This window comes from Bombyx mori, chromosome 11, assembly GCF_030269925.1.
Source record: "Bombyx mori chromosome 11, ASM3026992v2".
NCBI classification, from domain to species: Eukaryota; Metazoa; Arthropoda; class Insecta; order Lepidoptera; family Bombycidae; genus Bombyx; species Bombyx mori.
Genome location: NC_085117.1, coordinates 10,830,917 through 10,855,252, shown reverse-complemented (window position 1 = coordinate 10,855,252; position 24,336 = coordinate 10,830,917). Strand labels below are relative to the sequence as shown.

The window sequence follows — 24,336 nt, the reverse complement described above, 5'->3', positions numbered from 1 at the left end:
AGTATAATTACCTACCTACTAGTAATGTTTGTGATTTGAAGTTTATATTATATACATAGGTATATCTAATGCCTTCGAAAAATTGCTAAATAAGGCCTTTAATCTATTGAACATACTATATGAATATAAGTTGAGTTTCAGTGAAGGGACGAGTGTAAGAAATATGTAATTGTTTGTTTGCCAATGAAATTTGCCCTACCTACACTGCATTTATTTATTGACCTGTCGTGGGTTGAGGCCTCCCCTCCTCCTCCTCACGTCGTTTCCTTACTTTTTTATTTTTAGGGTTGAGGGATTACTGGTGGCCCCGAGGTCTTTCCAGTTTCACCAGGACGGGTGGGCGAGCAAAGGCTCAGCCAGGAGGGGGTGGGAGTGCTAACAGCTGCCGGGGTGGTATTTGCTAACAGCTGCCCGAGCTAACAAAGAGCAGCTGCTTCGAGAATGAATCTACTATTGGATAGGAATCGCGACCCGCTGAGAAAATCCGGCGAGAAACTCAGTGAACTGATTCATGGGTTAGGTTGCACGTCCAACTCTTTGTCGACGAGTACGGTTACCGGGGTCCCTTACCCTGCTCCTAGTGTTAGACGTTTCCTCACTGCTGAGGGTCGTGACCATTATATTTCGACAGGATTTTACTCCTTGTAATATCCCTCCAGCGCCTCCGATCATTGGCCGCATGTAAGGCTTCGTGGAATCAGATCTCAAGTGTGGTGCGGATTTAATCGAACCACCTTGTCAGACTGCATCTGTGCGGTCTCTTTCCCTCGATGTGCCCTGTCACGAATAGTCTCTCTAAGGGTGTTTTTCGAGCAATAGGACCGAAGTACTCGAGTGCGCGGCGAAAGCAGCGTAGACAGTCTTGTCTTGATCGGCAATTGGTCTAAGTTAGACACATTGGTTCTCTTCGCTGTCCAAGGTATCCGGAGCATTCTTCTCCAGCACCACATCTCAAAAGCATTGGCTGTCGGGTTCCAGGATGGCGGGTTGAGGCCACCACTCTGTAATTACTGGCTTAGTCGCGTGCAAATTTTATTTTAATTCTTAGCATATAGAGGTTAGTAGAAACTATAGAGTTTAGTAGTTAAAATTAGTAGAACAGAAAACTAGTGATAGTGTTATATTTGATATTATATCTATTACCAAAATATAATTCTTTCATTGTGGATGTTGTTTGAGTACATAAATTAAGAATGTATTTCCTTTGAATGCAGCAGAATTACATTGCTTTATGTATCAACTATAGCAGGCAACTTATTGTTTATGGAAATGTCTTGTAATATAAATTATAAGGTTTATTAAATTATGAACCAAATGTTTACTAGTATTTATTATTCTGCATTATTCTGCATTATTACACTGACAAGTACAAGTTAATGTTTGTAACACAATTACCACAGTTTTCTCAAACACAGTAGACAGGAGACAGGAGATAATCGATAGTCTTAGTATTTCAAATGTATTTTTTAATGTAAACTAGTCCCAAATTCTTTCAGTCACTTTACACAGTATTTACTTCCTTTATCTTTTTAACATATAATATAGGCACACTATGAGGTTGTCAATTTATGGACAATTATTATTTAATTGTATTTGGTTGCTTTCTCAATTTTGGTTTTAGAACTTACAATTTCTTTATGTTGTTTAATGCATGCCTTTGCCTTAACTTTAATTATCTTCCTCATATAAATGATCCAGTTTTAATTCAATTTTTTTACACACCTCTGTTTCTTTACTTTGTTTCTTTATTACTAAAGTGTTTTTCTTTTCTTTTTTTTTTGACATACCAACTACATATTCAGGCATGATTACTTTACCTCCTTTAACAATGGCCTTCTTTTCCTCAGAGCGTTTTTTAATTGCAGTAGAAAAATTAAATCTTGGCTTTTTAAATATATCATCATCAAGTTTTTCTTGTTCTGTTCTATGATCCTCATGTTTTTCTTCCAACTCTTTTATAAATGCCAATGCAGTTGCTGTGTTGGTTGCGTCTGACATTTGCTCAGTTGTAACATCCGAGAGTGAATAATATTTCCATTTCTCAGGATTTTTTACATGATCTGGTACAGCTTTAGTTTCTAGGCATTCCCTTATGTTAGCTTCAGGCCGTTTGAATATACTTTGTTTACCTCTGAATTGCTTCATTTCGTGCTTGAGTTTTCTGTAACTTTTTCTGTCAATTGTGCCATAATCTTGGGTTGTTGTGACTTTATTAGATTTCGAAAAACTGTACTGTTCTTCAGCGTCTTTGAGCAGATTGAATAAATTTTTCTGTCTTTCGTGAAATGACGACATCCTTGTTAACTTTTGGTCTTAGTATTCTCTATTGTTAAGTATATATATAATGTGTACAATTCAGTGAAAAATAATAGGTACCCATAAAAGTACATTTAAACAAGTATAGTACAGCCTAACATACTTGGCAATTATTGAAACATAAATTTAAGTAAAAAAAAATTATGTTCACACTGTTAAATTGGAAAAAAACAGCAACTGTTTTCTGTCTGGTACATATATAACATAAATAATGCACTTAATTAAACAGTACGGTACTTATGTACATGCGTATGCACTCAGATCACAAATGCACTGCGAATGTATTTTTATGTCAAATTGTTAAAAACGTCATGTGTCAAAATATCGATATTTTTAAATCAGAGTGCAAAGATATCTTGTTCTGAAGATGTACAATTTGCCCTTTTTGTTACATAAATTAAGTGTTATATCAAAAACTAAAAAGTTACATACATAGACGAAACCCTCGAATTTAAACAATATTTATATTTTTGACAATCTACTCCTATTTAATCGTTTTGACCGGCAACCGATGTTCGCAGCAATTTTATGCAAAAAGGCAGGGAACCTCACGATTTATCTCACGACATCAGATCTCACGATTTAAAATTAACTTTAAAAAAATTAAAGCACCTATTATAGTATGGATTACCATATTATAGTTTTTATTTGCCACACTAAAATTACAACGAAACTGTATAAATAGTAAAGTTATAACAATTAAGATTTTATTTTAATTAGTTAAACTAATATTGGACTTAAAGTTTGATATTTTCGTAATTCGTTCGTATAATATTGGAAACTCAATACTGTATGTAGGTATCAAAAGTAGATTAGAAAGATAGCGATTATTTGAACTTCAGTATTATTTTACCCTCATTAATGCTATTGTATTAACTTTGGTTATCTGATTATTTTGTTCCTAGTATATATTATACCAAATAAGTGTGCGCACTGTGCTGTCAGCCATGGGCGTAGCCAGGTAGGTAGGTACAGGCAGCTGCCCTCTTTTCGAAACTATGTTATCCATGACAGACAAAGACTTTCCTGTTTTCCACTCTATCGTTCCCAATCCATTTATTTCTTCATCAGATCATTTGTACTTTAAAATTAGACCATTTGTTTTATGAAAATAGTCATCACGCCTCTATTCATTCGAAAACACTGATCAATTCTAACACTAAATACATATTCGAGAGGCTATTAATCAAAGATGATTTCAGTTCTTACTGAAATAAAATTAGTTATAATAAAATTGAATAAATTTTTATTTACTGCTTAAATGGATGGACGAGCTCGGGGCCCACCTGGTGCTAAGTGGTTATCGGATGTCAAAGAAATCAACAAAGACCTTCAGACGCGAGTTTTGTCTCATTTTTAGAGTACATTGGCTGCTATACCGTTCTAACAGAAATGCATTACTGCTTCATGGCAGAAATAGACAAGGCGGTGGTACCTACTCGCGCGGACTCACAAGAGGTCCTACCATCAATAAAATTATGTCAAAAAAAATTTATTAATTTCAGGGTTGCGGCCAATACTTTATGAATTTTAATAGCTGTATTAAATTGTCACTTCATAATGCTTCTGTGTGCTGCGATTTTTTAACGTTCTCGATACCGTAAAAGTTAACTGTGTATGAAGTTGGAACATTTGCCTACGTTTGCCGCTAGGGGCGCTGCGCTGTCCCAACTGCATACCTACTTTGAGTTAGCTTTTACGCTATCCGAGAACATTAAATCTCGCACTAAGCATACCGATGTAAGAGATCGCTTTTAGTGACAAGTTCGACCTTTCTACCTACAGATGTCTACCTTCTAATTGATTTGTTATGTATATTTATTGGCACATAAAAGTTTTCTCTTCTCTACTATTTAACTTTTTTTTGCTTAGAAGCGTGAATTATGCATGCCTGAGAAAACCTACCTCAGGCACCGGTCATCGTTCTCTTCGGACCCGTCGCTTGCGACGAAGGGCTCGACGAGTAAATTAACCCTCAGACACAGCCCACTGAGTTTCTCGCCAGATCTTCTCAGTCGATCCGGTGGTAGATTCTGCGAAGCACGGCTCCTGCTAGGGTTCGTGTTAGCAAGGTCATCAGGTTTGAGCCCCGTGAGCTCGCCTACTAGTTAAGGCGACGCTGATATAGCCTCTCAAGGCTATCAGCTTAGCTGCCTTGTGTTTTGAACATCAATGTACCTATCCTTTAATCTTGTATTATTATTATTTTTTGCTTAGATGGGTGGACGAGCTCACAGCCCACCTGGTGTTATGTGGTTACTGGAGCCCATAGACATTTACAACGTAAATGTGCCACCGACCTTGAGATATAAGTTCTAAGGTCTCCAATATAGTTGCAACGGCTGCCCCACCCTTCAAACCGAAACGCATTATTGCTTCACCGCAGAAATAGGCAGTGTGGTGGTACCTACCCGTGCGGACTGACAAGAGGTCCTACCACCAGTAAAAATTGTATCGCTATCCCTTATTGTTTGGGTTACGACGACGCTAAGAAAACTGTCTGCATTCTTTTTCTTAGAAGCAAATCCATGTTCGCATATCCCATGACAAGGTCTCCTCCTATGATAAATGTAATTGTTTACATAAACTGCAAATAAAAGCTAGTAATTACTTTTAGCGATTTGATTTTATTTAATATATTTCAAATATCCGGAAATACGGAACAAGCGTAACCGAACGGAAATAATTTGACGGTCGATTATATTGTTATTTGTAAAGTATAACCTACATAAAAGTGTTAATAAAGTAGCTAATAAGTTCTCTATGAAAACTTCAAGGCAATGTTAAACGACGTTGTTATTGTATGTATGTATTTCAAAATTAGTATGACTCACAATCGCTGCAGGCGCGTGTCTAAAGTCTATTGATTACGTGCAATAAACTGGATAGTAGTAAATTTGAATTCATCACAATTATGAGTAAACATATTAACATATTTTTAAGAATATTTTTCGAAATTAAATTGATAATTTAATTGGGAAATTCAAATTTTGACTTTTCTTTATGGTAGGTATTTTTGAATCGCTACAATCAGCCGCTCTTCAAAAGAGTTAAGTATGTATCACGGTTGACAGCGTCGCGTTTGTGCCCCGGCATAAGCGATGTCTGTCAATGGCGGTGGCCGCTCGGTATAATTTTATTGGTATAACGCTCTACGCGTTTCTGCTAGATAATAATTGTGGATTACGGTTTGAAAGGTGAAGACGTTAGAATACAATTCAAATTTCCAGTTCACATCTCGAGATGGGCGGTGGGTAGACTCATGTTGTAATGTCTATGAACTACAGTAATCATTTAAGACTAGGTAGGCCCTGAAATAGTTTTTCCATCTAGAGCAGTCTTTCTCAAAGTGGGCGATAACGCCCCCTTGGGGGCGTTTGAAACATAGAGGGGGGCGTTAAGAGACCCAGATAAAATGGGGGGCGTTGATGTGGGTTAGGGGGCCGATGTATAATTTGTAATTTCATTTACTTTATATAGTATTTTCAATTTCATTAAAATTAAAACATTTTGAAATTGGAAATACCAGACTGGGTGTTAGATCCTTTTTCAAATGTTAACATAGCAGTATCACCCCAGATGGAAGAAGAACTTACAGAACTGACAACGAAAGAGAAAAAAAAAAAAAAAATTGCTACCAACAATTTTGGCTACAAAAGTCAATTCCACAGTTGTACCCTGGATTGTGGTCTATCGTTGAACGATTTTTGTTAGCATTCCCATCGTCATATTTGTGTGAACGTGGATTTAGCGCTGTGAAAACGTTGCTTACTAAAAATAGAAATAATCTGCAAGTTACCAAACGCGGCGACGTACATTGTTTTTGAGTAAAATCGAACCTGATATCAACAAACTTATTAAATATCATCAAATTCATTCATCTCATTATATTAGTATAAAAACGAAAACAGATTACATAATATGTATATTTTTTTCTTTTAATTTCTATTTTATTAATATTATAAAGTTAGGTTTTATTTGCTCTCACTGGTAAAAATTTCTAGTTTAGAATGTGAGTTTAAACATCAGTAACGACTTATATAACTAAATTAATTAAAGTAAAGAAATTGTTGTTATTAAGTTTTAAGGGTGTATAAAAAATACAGGGTGCTGAAAGATAATCACTGATCTAGAGCTAATAAATTAAAAAAGAAATAGAAATATTTAATAAAACAACTGAACAGCTATTTTAGTTGAGAAAATATTTGTTTCATAAAAAACAATGTTCAGAATAGTGAAAACTTATATAAAACGCGTACATTCTTCACTTGGGTCTACACGGGTAAATAAATCAACTTAGATATGCTGAAATGCAATGTACAGGCACCTTTTACTTCAGATAATATTATAGGTATGTTCAGCTGAAGTTTCAGTCAATATTGCCTTGGTTACGGGGTAAGTTCCGTTGCTTAGTAGCGACGCATGCGCGATACCTTTAAGGTGTCTACGTAGTATCGTTGCCAAGCGGCAGTCGTCCGTCGGCCGACCTCCTCACGAGTCTCCGGCTTGCGAAAATCTGTTCACTAATATTAGCGGAGCTGTTTAACCGTGCGCACTCGGTGATCGGACCTGTCTCCCGGGCGAGGCCGCGCAGGGCGGGCGGCGCGCGCATCCCGTGCCCACTCCATCTTCAATACGACATCCATCATACACACAACAACACTCATAGGCAGTGTACAAACAAAGACATAAGAATAATTTGTTACCATCGAAAAAGTTTTCGCATCGAAGTGTATTAACTGTTAAGAAGTTGATCTGTGATATATTTTTTTCCGGGGTCAGATGTGAAGGGGTACTTAACTGGTTGCAATCTCACAACAGGTATGTATTGTTTATGTTGTTACGTACCTTTATTTATTTTTTTAATTTTCAGATGCTGAAGTGAAATGAAGTTCACTTGGTGTTCAACACAACACAATTTATTTGTATCACTGTTTTGTTTTTCAATATCATTTAATTTATTTAACAAATAACCAGTAGCTACTATCTACTACTGTCGATTTCTATTTTGTAGTTTTAATGTAGTCTACATACTTAATTACTTGAATATTTACCATATACATACATAAATATGTATGTAATGCTGATATCTATTATGTTTTGCAGGCTATGGCCAACTTATTTAAAATACTCATTTGTTAAAACAGAGTGCGGGCTACTTACCGTGAGTTGATGGTAGTAAGATAATATCATTCAACATGCAATTTAAAACTTATGATCCATAATCTTCTAACCTCTAACATCAATCCCAAATGGAATTGAATTTTGCTGCTCACTCACTGGTCTTGACGTAAAGTTGAGAATCATATTATTTATTTAATATAACGCTAAAGGTGGTAAATTTTGAATATTTTTACCGAATTAATTACAGTTAATGAATTATAAAGAAAATTATGAACGATACAAATAACTTGTGCTACTCAATAGCCTTTTAATTAATTTCATAAATTAATAAATTTCGAGTACTTACTTAAATGTCGCAGATTTTTAAATGTGTCATATTTATATTTTTTTATCTCTATATATAAAAATGTATTGCTGTTCGTTAGTCTCGCTAAAACTCGAGAACGGCTGGACCGATTTGGCTAATTTTGGTCTTGAATTATTTGTGGAAGTCCAAGGAAGGTTTAAAAGGTAGATAAATATGAAAATGCTCGGAATTAAATGAAAATAAAATTTTTGTTTTTTCCTTTGATTTTTTTTGATTCCTTTTGTTTGTTTTAAGTTTATTTTATACAAAAGCTTAGGTTTTTTATTTATCGATTGAGGCATTACGAAGTCTGCCGGGTCAGCTAGTAGAATATAAAATACAACACTTTTCGTTATTATACGAGTACTAGACTGACGTGCTTAATAATGGCTACTTTTTGTGTAATTTCGTCATGTACCTAGAGGCGTTTATACTACGTTTTGTTAATTTAATATCTAACTTATTTATTTACTTATTTCTCATTAGATACAACTTCAGCTTTTTTATTAGATACTTAAGGGTCGTATCATGAGCCAACACGGGTGTGTACTAGCACTCTGTCTATTGTTGTCGTGAAACAATAATGCGTTTTGTTTCAAAGGGTGGGGTAACCGATGTACTATAAAACTGAGATTTAGACCTCATGTCTCAAGGTGGGTGGCGAGATTTACGTTGTTGATGTCTAGGGGCTTGGATCACCGGTGGGTTGTGAGCTCGTCCACCCATCAAACTAATAAATTTAAATCTGAATCGGATAAGCGATAATTTGTATGTGAACATTAAATAATGCATTCATTTATTTCAATACTTATTTTCGAGCTAAGTAACGAACGAAACTGCTAAAACTGCGGCGCACGTTAATAAAGGATAGCGGAATTTTATTTTCCTCGTGGGGTTATGCTTGTTTCACCGATCGTGTAGGCGCGCTCACGGGGCTTAACTTATGAGAGTTTGCTAACATCTGCGCTAGCAAAAGCTTTGAAAGCCTTAGAATGGTTCGGTCACCGATAGTAGACCGGAAGGAATCCTAAATGACGTGCTTAAAACGATGGTGACGTTATATGGATTGGTCATGACGATCAGGTATGTAGTTTGCGGCTGCCTTGATAAGAGGGTTATCGGGTCGCGTCGCTATTTCGAGAATTGTTTTATAACATACCTACCGGCTTATAGCTTATCATAAAAGCACATGTTCAGTTGGCTGTCAATATCTCAGGAATTTTTACATTTTGCGTTTCAAAGTTGTCTTAGTTTAATGAAGAAATATGATAAGGGATTTAAACGTGAATAGAAAATATATTTTCGAACATTGAGTTCTTTAGTGAATAAATGGAACGCCTGATAGGTTTATTCTTATGTTAATACAGTAATGTTGTTCAGTGAATTCTATGAAAGAATAATATAATGGTACCCCATTGTTACTACAATGAAAAAAACATCTTTTATGAAATAGTGTGTTTAATTATTAATGCATTTCGTGATTTTGTTTAACACTTTGTTTGCCTTGAAACATTGTGTTACGTACACGATTTTGTACTTAAAACGGTTTAATTCTCCTTTTTATTTCACATCGTGTTGAGTTTGCATTACATTACATCAGCATACAATAAAATAGTAACAAGTTTGCATCACATTACATCAATTAATTACAAAATGCGAAAGTATAATTGTTTTAATTGTATTTTTTCTATAAACTGATGATAAAAGAAATCTAAGAATTACTTGTAAAACAGATTTGCAGATTTGCAGATATGAATACTACTGTATTACATTTCTTACTTTTTATTTTGGTAACCATTCGGCTCTGGGGTAATTTCGTTCCTAAAATATTTGAACTGTATATAAATACTCGAATTATTTTCATTTGTTTTTAATTAGCTTAGCAGATAGGAAATTGATAATCGTGGCACTGATCTTAGGAAAGGGTTTAATTATAAATCTTTGTGTTGTTGTTTAGGACTGCATTTTCAGCAGTGTTAGATAAAATCAAGCATCGAATAGCATACCAAGTTGCGTAACAATATTATAAATCTCTTTTAAATTAAGAAAGATATTGAAAGTTTTTATTAATGAATTTTGGTAGGTATATTACAGATAAGAAGTCTTAATTTCAAAGAAGAAAATAATCTTGTGTTGTAAAATTTTTAAGTAGTTTTTGGCACACTTCCGAAAGTAATCTTAGAATTTTGTTTCACCTCTGGCCTTCATCTGGCATTCATAATTCTGCGAATCAATTTATTATTTTAGCAACAATGAAATAAACATTTCTCGTTAATATTATTTGGTTATATAATATACCATTGCTATCAATATCGCATTACCTTAATGTTAATCTGCAGCTCAATAGATCTTAGAAATTTTTAGGAGAATTGTGAAATCGTGCCTTGATCAATTAATATGAATTGTAAATTTTCTTGTATCTAGAAACTTTAGGTTATAGTAATAGTTTTCGATAACTCTAGTAGTAGTTTTTGATTTTGATCATTCCGATTAAGCAATGTTAATATTATTAGGTTAAGTTCATGAATTTAGAGATTATATAGTAAATTCTGAAGTCGTCGTGGCCTAACGGATAAGACGTCGAATCGTGTTCGAATCTCAAGCGGGTACCAATTTTTCTAATGAAATACGTACTCAACAAATGTTCACGATTGATTTCCACGGTGAAGGAATAACATCGTGTAATAAAAATGAAACCCGCAAAATTATAATTTGCGTAATTACTAGTGATAGGACCTCTTGTGAGTCCGCGCGGGTAGGTACCACCACCCGGCCTATTTCTACCGTGAAGCAGTAATGCGTTTCGGTTTGAAGGGTGGGGCAGCCGTTGTAACTATACGTGAGACCTTAGAACTTATATCTCAAGGTGGGCAGCGCATTTACGTTGTGGATGTCTATGGGCTCCAGTAACCACTTAACACCAGGTGGGCTGTGAGCTCGTCCAACCATCGAAGCAATCAAAAATAAAAAACAATATATTTCAAAATATATACAGTATAGCTGTGTTCCCCTGTGTGCTTACGTTTTAAAAAAGTTTTAACAAACAACGTTTAAAAAAGTCTTGGCATATTATAATAACAGGCTTTGCGGTTTAGTTAGTTATTTTAATTAAGGAACAGGGAAAAGAGGCGCTACAAAATTACATTAAATGAAACTGCACGTACAAACAGGCAGTACTCATTTGATTGTTGTTAACTCCTTGTTTTGTTTTGTTTTCTCAGGCGATTTTAACGTACTAAGCCCGAAATACTATCCCGAATATACAATTACAATTCAATTACATATACAATTCATAATTTAATATTTTATAGATCATGAAAGGTACATGTAAAAATCCACATCTTATAAGTAGCGTCTCACGCAAGTTAAGTTTGTCTACCATTCAAAGGACATCCGAATTGGTTGAGACATTCTGCGTTTAATTAGCAAAAAAGCCAAAGATACCTATGTTTTTATTGTATACTAAAAAACATACAAATTTTAGACTATCATCAGTTTGTATGAAAGGGAGGTTTTATCTAATTTGAGTTAGCTTTTATCCAGCAGACCTTATGTAGATTTTAAAGTGTAGTTACAGTTATGAAACTAACGGTACTGTGTTTTTCTAATCAAATTGAAACATGTTTTTTTATTTTAACAGTAGCGTATGATTTATTGAACAATAATGAGTTATTCAGTTGAAAAATAAAGACGTAACTTTTAACTCGGAACTAATAATTAAGTGTAGGTATGGTGTCGTCATTCATGTTAAACCTCCTAAGCGCGGTGACTGTACTGATGATTTGGCTACGGTTTTGCCGCTAATAACCAATAATCCTTTCAAATTCAACCTTAAGACAAATACATACGGATCTGTATTAAGAAACTTTGATTGTCGTGTACCGTATATAAATTTGTAAAGCGGTAAACGCAATGAACTTAATGGGAACCTATCATGGAAAAGTTTACTCTGCATTCAAAAGTGTTATAAATTCCATTCGTAAAATTTTCCCTGCTTTTAAACGGGAATGTGATGAATAATATACAATAGCAGACAGATCTATATTAAAAGGATACCGCATCGCATTCCCGTCAGTCTGTATGTAACTGGTATGGAGAAACCTTGCTGCAATACTCGCTGTCAACTAAAGCCTTTCTGCTACAAACCGAGTAAGTTTTAATACGATAATATATTATCATATATTATGTTACGTTATATATTATATACGTTAGAATGGATAACAGAAAATATATCGATCTTTTTAGGTCGTTTTTCGTAGCTTACCGTATTTTGTGTTGTGGGTTGGATTAAAACATTTATTTTAATCTTATAATTTTCAACCTTTTAAATATAACGTCAAAACAATAAACAATAAAATAAAGCAAAAAACTTCTCATAGTTTATGGACGACTGAAGACCTGTTATAAAATAAATTAGAGATTAAATCTTAAAAGTGAAATACCGAGTAAAAATATTTAAAAATATATAAAAAACTTTTCTTCTCTACACGTTCGAAAATTCTTTATTGCCTTCTTTGTATAGACATATTCTGACCACGAAAGTAAATTAGAAGCCGCATAATTGAAATATTGAGATAAGCGCCGTGTATTAGAAAACTATTCTTATTCGAACTATAGAAAAATATAAAAATCTATAAAGTTTAATGAATTGTTTGACTACACAAAAATTTTATTAAGTAATAAGTAACAAATTAATGGTGTATGCAGCTCACTATAATAAGGAAATTAATATTTGAACTTGAAAGAGCACGATTTTATCATAAACGTAACAATGAAATTGAAAATAGCGTTCGATTCCACGTGTCATGCTTTTTTCGCATTTAAGGCATAAGTAATTAAAAAGGGAAATCAACATACTTTAACATATTTTGCAATATTTTATTGTAATGCGGTAATAGAAGACAAAAATCTAAGTTTATGGAACTATGTAGAAAACTCTAGAAATGAAAAGCATAGAAATTCACTTGTTTTAAAATAAAATATAATATTTTGGTACTCAAGATATTGTTCAGAGTTACTTCTTAAATTGGCAACGTAACGTTCAGTTTGATGAGTCAAGAGTCAAGAGTTGCGTTAAAATGTATTATTATGGTGTGAATCAATTCGGTTCATTGATGTTTATCGTCTAGTTGCTGCCGAGAGATTTGACCTTCCATTTTTATGGTTTTTTTTACACCCATACGCGGAAAAAACGCTCAGAACTGATGTAAAACGGAACATCTTGATTTTCATGATGCGAATTTCTAATGACCGTTCTTTGGACAAAGAAGTGACTAAACGAAGTGACACATTGTGATAAATAAATTTTATTCCAGTTCATTGTAGTACATTGAACACTGATATAGCCAGAACGGCTCCTACGCTTGCGGTTTGGAGTTTTTCTACCATTACAATATTTTTGATAAGAACATACTTAATGTTTGTGTTGACTTTATTCGTAATTAAATTGAATAATCTGGCATCACTTAATGTTCTAATTGCTGGCACCATCACTCTGCCTATTACTTCATAAAAGCTATCAGGCGTTATCCCAAGAATACTGGTGGTAGGATCTCTTGTGAGTCCGCACGGGTAGGTACCACCACCCCACCTATTTCTGCCGTAAAGCAGTAATGCGTTTCGGTTTGAAGGGTGGGGTAGCCGTTGTAGCTATACTGAGATCTTAGAACATATATCTCAAAATGGGTGGCGCATTTATGTTGTAAATGTCAATGGGCTCCAGTAACCACTTAACACCAAGTGAGCTGTGAGCTCGTCCACCCTTCAATTCAATAAAAAAAAAAAGAATAGTGCCAGATGGGCTATGAACAGCTAATCGAGTCATAAAGTAAACAATTATTTTAACGTTATAACAATTAAAAAAATCATTGCATTTCCGTGTACTAGAAGAAGACAAACACGTGTAGAACTATAATGGAAATTTAAAAATACGAAACCGTTCTGAACGTTGCCAAATTTCCCAACATTGCAACGTGAGTTGTGGCGTTTTCGGAGCATCGGGCTACTCTTGACCTCATTCCAGCTATGTAGGGCTCGAAGGGGCCGTCCGGTCGGCATGTCATAAAACGAGTCACCGAAAGAATTGCCATGCCCCTTGTTTGTTTATGGTTAATGTTAAGTAAACTCAGTGTGCCGATTATAATGATAAACGTTTATTCTGAAATCCATAGACAACTGAAATGGAGCACAAAAGTTTGAAACCGGTTGATGTGTTTAATAAAGACAAAAAGAATATTACGTTGTCTACGCCAAAAAGTATTGTCCTGCTGTATTTTTTTTTCTCATTTAATATGTAAGCAGCAGTATCATATTTGCACGAAATTCCAAAGTTAATTTTACCTACAGAACGATGTAAAGGCTTATATTATGAAACACGTAACAAGCTGTTCAAATGTTAGCCAAAACTGAACATACTGTTTGCGTACAATTTAGATACGTAATTCAAGATAATCCTATGTCAAACTTTACAAAAAGAATGACCTTTATTTTGTTTTGAAATCGTGTGTGTACTGTTTATTTTAAGCCTTTATCGGAAATTTCGACTCTATTTACGTACAAATTAATTGTTTGCTTTAAAGATTTGCTTACACACCAACACGCCTACCTAAATGTTATACATTTAGTTATTAATAATTGTAAACAAAACTTATCCTAATTAAAATTAATGAAAGTATAAATATAAAGAATATATATCATTGTTTACACATAAATTTCTCAACAATACTTAGGACTTTCGAATTGGCGAATGCGATTAAATTGGAAAAATTATCTCATGAAAAAATGCATTTAGTTTATTATTTCTTTTAAAAATCTTGATAATGTATTCTACAAAATTATTCGAGTGTTGAAACTTTAATGGTCTCTATTCACAGCGCTTTCATTTCCGCATGTTGCAACTCTATTTTCTATTTCCAAAGAGCTTCAGTATACATACGTGAGTTTTCCTCTTAAAAGTACCGAGTCTGTTAGAATATTACGTCATTTTAGTACAAAATAGAAACTTATTATATTACGAACAATTTTTAATAAATATTTTATGAGAATATAATTAATTTCATTATTGAATTAAATTAAAACAATTTCATTTATTCAATTAAATCTTTCCATAGAATTTAAACGAAAAGCTTTTTGCACAAGATATTTTAGTCTAGACTTTGGCAAACGAATTTAAACAAGACAGCCGTGAGATAATAATTTAAAACAAATTTTGATGAACAGATGAACAGATGAGTGGCCGACCTAGCGATTCCCCTGATATGTAATAAGTATCTACGCGTGTGACGATTCGTCCTGGCTCGTTAATTTCCATATCGACCACCATTATAACTATGACATTAATATTTTTAAGTGTGCTTCAAAAAAGAATTTGTGCAGTCTTATGAAATGGTGAAGGCTAAGGCTTCATTTTATGTTAAACTGAGGCTGCGTCGTCTCTGCTGCAATTAATCAATGTTACGGGGCGGGGCGACGTTCAGCGGGGAGTTCTTCTTGTCGATAGTTAGTTGTTTTCATGTTCCCATTTCCAGTTTCGCTTTCCGTCAAGCTTGCGATCCGAGAACGAATTCGAACGGTCATTCAAAAATTTGAATTAAACTTGTTTCTTTTTAAAGATTGTGATATTAGTTTGGAATTGTGCATCGTTAGCATCCTGCCAGTATCTATCGGTAATTTGCATTAATGGACGACGCAACGCGATACTAATTTTTTGTTTAAATATTATTAGAGTGATTATTTAAAAAGCGGAAAGCTGCAAACCATATCAAAGGGATCCTGATTGAGATATATTAATTAAAAAACGCCTTGTTGCTCGTGCAAGGCTGCCGTTCACTCGGTTATCAGCATCAATTTGTAGTTTAGCAACGTAGGAGCCACGCTTCACGAGACCTAAGGGCGTAATCGGACCGTATCTTCTGTTCTATTGGTTTTTAAAGTTAGCGAAACAAAGAATTGTGTTAAGCGCTCTTCTTAAATACGAAGCGAACTTTCTGAGGCATTTTGCAAATTGCACGAGCCATCCCATTTATTTCGGACGCGGATGAATCGCAAGTCTCATCGCAAGTCACAAGTTTGGGATGTAGAATCAGGAGAAACTTCAATCTAATGTTTGAAATCCAAATTCATGTTCTTTCTTTTATAGGTTTCGGTAATTGCTTAATTACACAAATTAAGTAGGCCCTGAGTTCGTGGTCATATTTTTTTGTTCTGTAAACTATAAGTAATCTGTAAAAAATAATTTGTTCGACTTATCTACAGGATAATAAAATTGGTTGCCATCGTTTGATGGATTAGCTTTCGCAATAGATGAACCAGAATCTAAATATAGGACGTTTGCTAGAGCGAGGAAGTGGAGTATGCGTTTGTGTGGAATGCCAGCGGGTTTTCCTTTACAATTCATTATAATCTGTGGCAAAATTTTAGTTAATCTAAGGGACACCTTTAGTTCGCTAAAATGAATATTCGCTCGATATCAGTGATTATTGTTATTAACCATGTCAACGCATAGCAGAATGCTGTAGAGCAGCACTGAATTTACATTTGAAATTATGAAAAAATAACGATGATTTTGTGTGTGAGTTCTACAAATCGTGAATGAAATGTTGTCACTTTGTCATCTTTAGATTTTGTAATATTTCAATAAAATTTTAAATTTTAAAATAATATAGGTACATATATGTTTTAACACGATCATGCAAATCTTATTTAATGCGTAGATCAATGAAATCCCATTTCGTCACCTACATGCGTCGTAAAAAGGCTGTAAATTCATGAGGAATTCTTAATTCCGAGCATCGTTCGACTTCCGTAATCAAAATTTTAATACAGAGTGAGAAAAAAATGTAAAAATATGCCAATAAATTCTCCGAGATCAGACACTAAATATAAAATGTTCTCAAGTAAAATCCTTAAGATCATCCTTGTATTAAATGTCAACCTTCTTTTTGTACAAGCTCACATTTAACTCTTTTTTAGATAAAATAATATGAATTTAAATCTGCAGTATACCTAACTTCATCTTTAACATGCTCGTCCTTGTTTTTATTTAAATTAATACTTTTCATCGAGTTTAATTTAAAAGCGTTTCGTTATCGTTATGTCTAGATTCAATTGGGTGTTGCGTAAATTAAATATAACTGGACGTTTTGAATGTATATCACGGTCTTATTCTCGAACAAAGCATTAATAGTCTGAGCCATTACCTATACGTTTGTTTAAACGAAGCGTTTACAGTACCGTGAAACAGCCCAAGCGCAGGCATGCTTCAGGATTATTTTTGTTTACACTCAAGAGGGAATGCATTGAGTGACGCATGCGCATGCGCCGTCTGTTGATATACGCAAGCAACAATTAGTATGTGTTTCGCGAATATCCATTACGTTCAATTGTGATCATGTTCTTTGTTTTCCATTTCGTGTTTTATAATTATATTTCTGTATATATTTGGGAAACTGACGTTACGATTCGATCCTATCGTATTATAGTTAGGGATTAGGATTAGGGATAGGTAAACGAAAACCAAACGAGTTTCCATTATTAAAACGGCACATGACTAGTCAGTGAACAAAAATAAATGAACTTATGGCTTTAAATCAATAAAAAAAGTTAAGATTTAATCATAAAAAAAAATACAAGTACTAGAGATCGGCCCTAAATCACATTACAAATAAATCCAAAATTGCACTTCTCTATTTTGCAATAATACTATTAATACCTACTACGAAACTAAATAAAAGTCATTTAATAAATTTCAACATTGGAGAAGTGTGTGACATGTACGCGGCATGCTCTACGAACGAATTAATTAGAAGCATATTGAATTATGTTTGAATAATGAAATAGATATTAAGCTTACATGCCAATAGGATTTTAAATAGAGTTAAAAATATATATATTAGCAGTCTTTTTTTTAAATTAAAATGATTATTGCATGAAACATTATTAAGCCGATATTTTGGATGCATTTTTTATTTAAGACTAGCTGACCCGGCAGTCTTCGTAGTACCTCAATCGATAAATAAAAGACCTAAACATTTGTATAAAACAAACTTAAAACAAACCAAAGAAATCCGTTCAACGCGGGATACGTCAAAGGAAAAACAAAATTGTTAATATTTTTTAAACCTTCTCTGGACTTCTACAAATAATTCAAGACAAAAATTAGCCAAATCGGTCGTGCCGTTCTCGAGTTTTAGCGAGACTAACGAACAGCAATTCATTTTTATATGTATAGATTTTTTACTTTTGGAAAATTCGAAAGAAAATGTTCTATAGCCAAAATAAGTTTCTGAAAATTTTCAAACAGTCAAAGTTAGGCTATAGCAATAATAAATGCACGAACAAACAAATGAATGCATATTAAAGTCAATCGAGAAACCCTAAAAAAATTCACTTAATTTCCTTGGCCATTGTATTATTAAAGTATTGATAAGGTTATTAAATGTATTGTGCTATTTGATTTGAATATTGTGTTGAAGCATTGTAATTGTAGTCGTATTGTAGGTGACTGCCCTTGGTGGCCTATTTAACACTTCGTAATGCCAATAGACATAATAATGATGCTTTATATGGTTCTCGTACATAGCCTGCATAGCTGTGCTAAGAGATCTGGTTAGTATGTAATGGTCACTAGGAAATAAAGCGTAAATAAATATCAATAACGGTTTTTGTTGTTGTAGTAGCTTTGAGTAATTTTATTGTTATAGGAAGGGACTGGCAAGTCGCACATTTTGATTTATAAATAAATGCACTGTAAATGTAATAAATATTTCTATTTTATTTGTTTCAGGTAGTGAAATTTATAAACAGACAAGATGACGATAGTGACAAACCCCGCACGTACCGATTCGGAAGACGAGATCGACATTCATTGCGAGAGTGCCGAGAGTTATGGGATCGATGGACAAATCGAAAGTCCCGTTGCAGAGACAGGCGCTGATGATGAGAGCGCGCGCCTGTATGATGATGAAAAACGGAGTGACATTGTGTTCGTGGCCGGAATCAACGGGGACACCTGGCGTTATCCCGGACACCGCCGCGTGCTTGCCGCCACTAGCCCAGTCTTTGCTTCTCTCCTCTCCGTCAAGAGTGACATCATCGTCGTCGACTACGTGGACCGGAGAGGGTTCGAACAGTTGTTGCGTTATCAGTATTGCGAGCCCACACAGCTGAACTCGGTCGCTACAGCCCGCTGTACGCTCGATGCTGCACATAAGTTCTTGTGTCCTCATTTAGCCGAACGTTGCGCTCGGCGACTTGACGAGATGCTAGACGCGGGAGCCGCCTTGGAAGTTTTAAGAGATCTACGCTATTTGTGCGCTCGGCTACCGGGAGCCGCGTCAGCACCTCCCCTCACAGCGCTGACCAACGACCTCGCAGCTCGGCTACTGTCACAATGCTCTCGCTGGTGCGACTCTCTGGCTCATAACGCTCTACTTGTACTCGATGATAACGCCGACGCAGCACTATCAGATGAGCGTCTGGAAGAATTGACTTACGAAGATTTAGCACTCATCGTGAAACGGAACACGCTCCGTGTTTCGAGTGAGCTGATATTGGCTGAAGCTCTGGCCAGGTGGAGCACTGCAGCATGCAAGCGGACTAAAAGAGAATTGACTTCGGCCAATAAACGGGCCGCTCTCGGGGAACTGGGATATTGTCCACGTTACCTACTCCTCTCGGGCGAAGAACTGGACCGAGCTCTAGCACTAGAACTTTTGGAACCCATGGAGAGAGCTTTGGTGATTGCCCGTGCACGTAAGCTTTCAGCTCCTGTACCAGTCGGGGCGGAGCAAGAGAATATGTTGAAGCGGTGGGCCCGTCCTCGCCCCACTGAGCTTGCTGCTCTACCGGTACATCTTAGTCCGCGGTCTAAGCCCGAAATTGAAGAAGTTCCCAGTAAGCTTTGCGTGCGCCGCCCGAAGAGACCCAAGCAACCCAGCTTTGATCAAGATGATAAAACAACAAAGTGCGGATGTTGCGCTAGCTTCGGAGAAGGACTACTGAGGGCTTTCATTTGCTTGTTCGACTGAAATAAGGCTTCGCCGTCTTACGTGTAAGGCGACGAATAATATCTAACAAAATCCACAAAATGCATTTTTGAAGTATGTCACGAAATATACTTCCAAAGGCCAACTAAAATATTTTTTCCATAAAAACTATTTATTCTCAGACTTCTACATGGCGAGTGTAGTTTGTTTGAGATTATTTTAATGGATCTTTAACGTATACTGTAGTAGTTATTGTGAATAAGAATAGTTTGTATGAAATGGGTCAATAAGATATGTAATTTGTTTAGGTAAGTGAATTTTATAGAAGTGCAAAGGAAAATAAAATCGTTTAATATAATGTATTTTATATAAAATAGAAGAAAAAATACACTTCGATTTTGACGATTTTTATTATGACGCAATTAGTATTATTTTATGTTTGGAATATTTATAGAACAATTGTTATCTTTTACATTATGAACTTATTATGCTATCTATAATTATTATTGAAAGGTCTAGTTAATTTCGCGTTGAATAGGTTGAAAAAAAAGTCGGTAAATGATTGTTTTTGGCCCATTGTTGGAGCGCTGGTATTTAATCATCCAGCTTTGTTAGTTATCTTGGTGTTTATATAGTAGCGAAGCTGTTCGTGTCTTAGATATTTTCTTGTCTGGATGTTGTGATACTGAAAATTAAATTTTTAAAATAATTCACATATCAAATTGTTTGACAATTTGCATTTATTTGGAATTGCGGTTCTCTAGGATCTGAATGTTAGTTCAATTTAGTTTTAGACGATACTTTGTTGCATTTATATGATAATTTTTATTGTGTAATTTTTACGATATCTCTAATTTGTTGCTTGTTGTAGTTAATGCGGTTCCTTCCATTAAGTTTAATTTTACATTTATAAATCAATGAATTACTAGTCGTTTTTTTCAAGTACATTTTCTCGATGTATGTTAGATTCTAGTTAGATGTAGTGTATTCAATGCTAATAACTAATGAATTATAAAAAGTGCGGAGACAAACTCCAAACGAGTAAGCTTCAAAGGTTCAAAATTAGCCTGTCGAACTCTCAATAGTAAAAGTCTCATTTTGAATGTGCCATATTAAAATGCGTTAAAAAAAAGCCTAACATAGTTTTCGTGTTTCCATTTAATGTGAATTAAAACGTTAAAAGTATTCTCTCCATTTCAAATTGGATATAACCTGTGTTTGGTCTTTATAAAGCTTTTTATGTTGTGAAATTACTTAATGTTAATCTCTTTTTGTCGTAATTATATCTGGATGTGTAATAGATTTGTTTCTTAGTTAACATTAAAATATAATGGTAATTGAATTAAATAATTGTGTATTTTGACGAATTGAATTGATGTTTAGCTGTGAGCTGATTTAATAAAGAATAATCATTATCTGATTTTAAACCAAATATATTATTATGATGTTCAAAAGTTTTCGTTTTTATTTTTCGCCCATAATCTTATACTATTATACAAGCTATCAACGACCTGTAAATCTACCTTTTTTGGGATGGAAAGGGATGGAAACCTGGTGATCATTAGGCCTTTTATAACTTGGCCAGGACCAGTTGTCGAGCATGGGATAAGCCAAGAAAACTGGGATTTTCTAACAGCTGCTTTAGACGGTTCAAAGATAGCTACTTCGCGAATGCATCTGTTACCGGATCGAAATCGCGATCCGCTGAGAAGACCCGGCCAGAACCTCAATAGATTTGTGTCTATGGCCTAGGTTGCACGTTAAACTCATCGATCAGTACGAGTAGTACAGTTACCAAAGTCCCTATGCCTGATCCCAGTAGAGCTGCTAGACTCTAACAGAAGTGATAGTGGAAATGATAGTAGAAGGTAAGACATAAGAAGTCGCGCGCGTCCCGTCCGGGCGTAGCTGGAATAGCCTCTTTGGCTATCAGCGAATAGACAGGGGGAAGAAAAATCTTTCGTAAACATGTCTTATTAGATACGTATTTACTGAGAAAAAAATTTTTTTTATGAGATTTGAACGAGCGCACTGTACCTATATAATGATTTCGACTTTTAAGGTTTTTTAGGGCTGACCCTTATATGAGGTTTCCGCGCCTAGGGGGATTACTGGGTATGTAGATCTTAGTGGTCCGCAGATGATGGGAGCGGACCGCGAGCCTAAGGATGTTTTAAGGCCCTAGACACCAAACGACTCCCCTTGCACTCTCTTCAGCCGACGTCGGTGTGCTTAGTACGAGTTTCTTAACATTCTCGATAGCGTAAAAGTTAACTCAAGTTTGTATGAAGTTGGAACGTTTGCCCACGTTTGACGTTAGGGGCGCTGTTCAAACTGCATACAAATTTAAGTTAACTTTTACGCTATCGAGAACGTTAAAAACTCGCACTAAGCACATTGATCTCCGCCCGGGGTCTGAACCAGGTTGAGTAAATTTTTGAAAAAAACATAGTGAAAGTTCAAATTTACACATAAAAAAATCCTGTTGTAACTCACAACAGAAAAATTGCTGTCCGAAAATCTGTTATTAGTCAGAGATCAGGCAATTAGAGCTTGTTTCGAGTTGGCTTTTCATTCAAGGTGTAGTGTCTATCGAACTTCTTCTGAGTCGGTCTCTTCATTACTGAAGGTCGTGTCTAATCTAAAATGTGGACCACTCGATGCACAATGCTTCCTCTCGTCTTCCTGTCCTCGGCGGTCTTTATAGCCTCGGTTATTGGCAGGCCGGTGAGCGTCTTAACCAGATCAGACCAGCGGATAGGTGAGCGTCCGCATGATCTTCTCCCGTCAACCTGACCAACTACCATCAGCTTCTCCAAGTTATCGGCTATCGAACTACTGGTTCCGATTTGACTGGGGTTGGCAGGCCTTCTAAGCAAATAAAATCGTCATCTATACATCGTCTAACAAATTGTCTGTTTGTGATGTTAAATTAAAAAACTATTTACTAAATGCATACGAAAGTACTAAGTATACGTTACACGACTTTTAACAAAAACACTATTTGTTGTTTTTTGTCTCAATAGGTCGACTAATTTCCGAAGCTGGAAGCTGGAAATCAATTAGGTAGGAATTTTCAATTATAGATATGTTCTGATGTTAAGCCATAGGCATTTATTAGTCAAAAAAAGTTCCACGCAAAGACATGAAAAGCCTAAAAATTGTGAATATAATTCGATCCAAGTAGATAAATGTATAAGACAAATTCACAGCAAACCGTGGTAGGGTTTAGTTAGGTTCTAATAAAACAATATTAATAACAAATACTAAATATGAAACATCTATAAAAAATATAAAGTTATGTACATAAGCATTGCAGTAAACTAATTATCTTTAATTCTTTAATTTTTCGAAAATACCTCCAGTTCTTCAAAGATCGGTTCTTTTGACCTGAAAGACATATTCTTTGAATGCAGACTGAAACCGTCGCTGCTACTCGATGCTAATTCTATTTTTGCGATCTTAGCTGTTAGTTCAGAAAGGGTATATTCGGCTGTGTGCAAATCTTTGCGAAGAGCCGTAACCTTGTCTTGTATTTCGAGCATTGAGTCGATTTTGGAATCGATTTTGTTGAATTTTTCTAAAATCGATTGTCGAGATGTTTTCGCTCTATCAATTTCTTTGTCGATTTTTTCCGAAACTTCTAGCTTAAGTTCTTCGATTTTTCTGTCGTATGTATCTTCGTCAGTATTTTGTTTGTTGTGATCCGTATTGGTCGATAGTGTCCGACATTTCTGAATACGGGATGTATAGCAGGCCTTATGGAATACCTGAGACATGTTTAGATAATAACTTCACGTTAAAAAACTTATTTTATTTAAATTAAATGTGTGAATTATAAAGAAATCATCTTGACATATTTTTTTATAAAGTAACAAAATTTAGTCTAAAATAATTCAGATTTTTTTTGGCATTCTGACATTACCCTCTATGATTATAGTTTATTCCAATCATCTAAACATGTTGATTTATGAGAATCTGTCACTAATTTTTGCGCTCTTCATAATTGTGTAATAATTGTTATTTTTTATTCACAGTAAAATAATGTCTATTATTTTATAGCAGCCGGTAAATAAAAAAATATTTCAAAAAACGCGTTTCTTTTTTTTTATATACGTGACATCTAGTGAAAATGACGTTAACCTATACAAGGTTTCGCTGTTGTTGCTTTACAAAATGTAGGCCTAAGAGATACAATAGAGCATTATCGTATTGATAGATGGCGCTAAGTTCCATTATTTTAGTTTTGAGAATTTTGTTTTTGTCTTTCACTTACACTTCTTTATTAACAGATTTTTTACTATTTTTGTTTCAGTGGAATGCTATAACATTTAAACTCATTTAAATTTATTAATCTGATGAGTTGGAGATCAAATATTTCTGGACATGGCTTGGATTCACACGAGAATTCAGGAAAATAAGTTTCATAAGATTTAGTTTCGATTAAAAACCTTTTTGATTTATCATCATGATCTAATTTAAGCTTTTAACTGAGACATAGTTGCCTTCTAGTCAGTACCAAATGAAACTTCAATGAAAAAGTGGAAAAAAAATCTTGGCCACAAG

At 34.8% G+C, this 24,336-nt stretch overlaps 3 protein-coding genes and 1 long non-coding RNA gene across 6 annotated transcripts; 1 reads left to right on the top strand and 3 right to left on the bottom strand.

Moving 5' to 3' along the window:
* Positions 1 to 1,315: 1,315 nt before the first annotated feature.
* On the bottom strand, positions 1,316 to 2,610 carry LOC101746869 (uncharacterized). Its single transcript, XM_004931486.5, has one exon. It carries the CDS (start codon positions 2,293 to 2,295, stop codon positions 1,669 to 1,671), a length of 627 nt encoding a protein of 208 aa, XP_004931543.1. The 5' UTR covers positions 2,296 to 2,610; the 3' UTR covers positions 1,316 to 1,668.
* Positions 2,611 to 6,712: 4,102 nt separating this feature from the next.
* On the top strand, positions 6,713 to 21,224 carry LOC101747005 (BTB/POZ domain-containing protein 6-B). 3 transcript variants are annotated; one of them, XM_004931487.5, is made up of 2 exons: positions 6,713 to 7,137; positions 18,570 to 21,224. In XM_004931487.5, exon 2 carries the CDS (start codon positions 18,595 to 18,597, stop codon positions 19,810 to 19,812), a length of 1,218 nt encoding a protein of 405 aa, XP_004931544.1. In that variant the 5' UTR covers positions 6,713 to 7,137; positions 18,570 to 18,594; the 3' UTR covers positions 19,813 to 21,224. The 3 variants fall into 3 exon arrangements, with proteins under 3 accessions (XP_004931544.1, XP_021207193.1, XP_021207194.1); XM_021351518.3 differs by lacking the exon at positions 6,713 to 7,137 and adding an exon at positions 11,778 to 11,935; XM_021351519.3 differs by lacking the exon at positions 6,713 to 7,137 and adding an exon at positions 15,305 to 15,450.
* On the bottom strand, positions 9,227 to 12,166 carry LOC134199690 (uncharacterized). The gene is made up of 2 exons (XR_009974291.1): positions 12,051 to 12,166; positions 9,227 to 10,009 (listed from the first exon to the last, which is right to left on the bottom strand). It is a non-coding gene; the product is annotated as an uncharacterized LOC134199690 (long non-coding RNA).
* On the bottom strand, positions 20,316 to 23,733 carry LOC101747140 (uncharacterized). The gene is made up of 2 exons (XM_004931488.5): positions 23,130 to 23,733; positions 20,316 to 20,455 (listed from the first exon to the last, which is right to left on the bottom strand). Exons 1-2 carry the CDS (start codon positions 23,547 to 23,549, stop codon positions 20,369 to 20,371), a joined length of 507 nt encoding a protein of 168 aa, XP_004931545.2. The 5' UTR covers positions 23,550 to 23,733; the 3' UTR covers positions 20,316 to 20,368.
* Between the last annotated feature and the right edge of the window lie 603 nt (positions 23,734 to 24,336).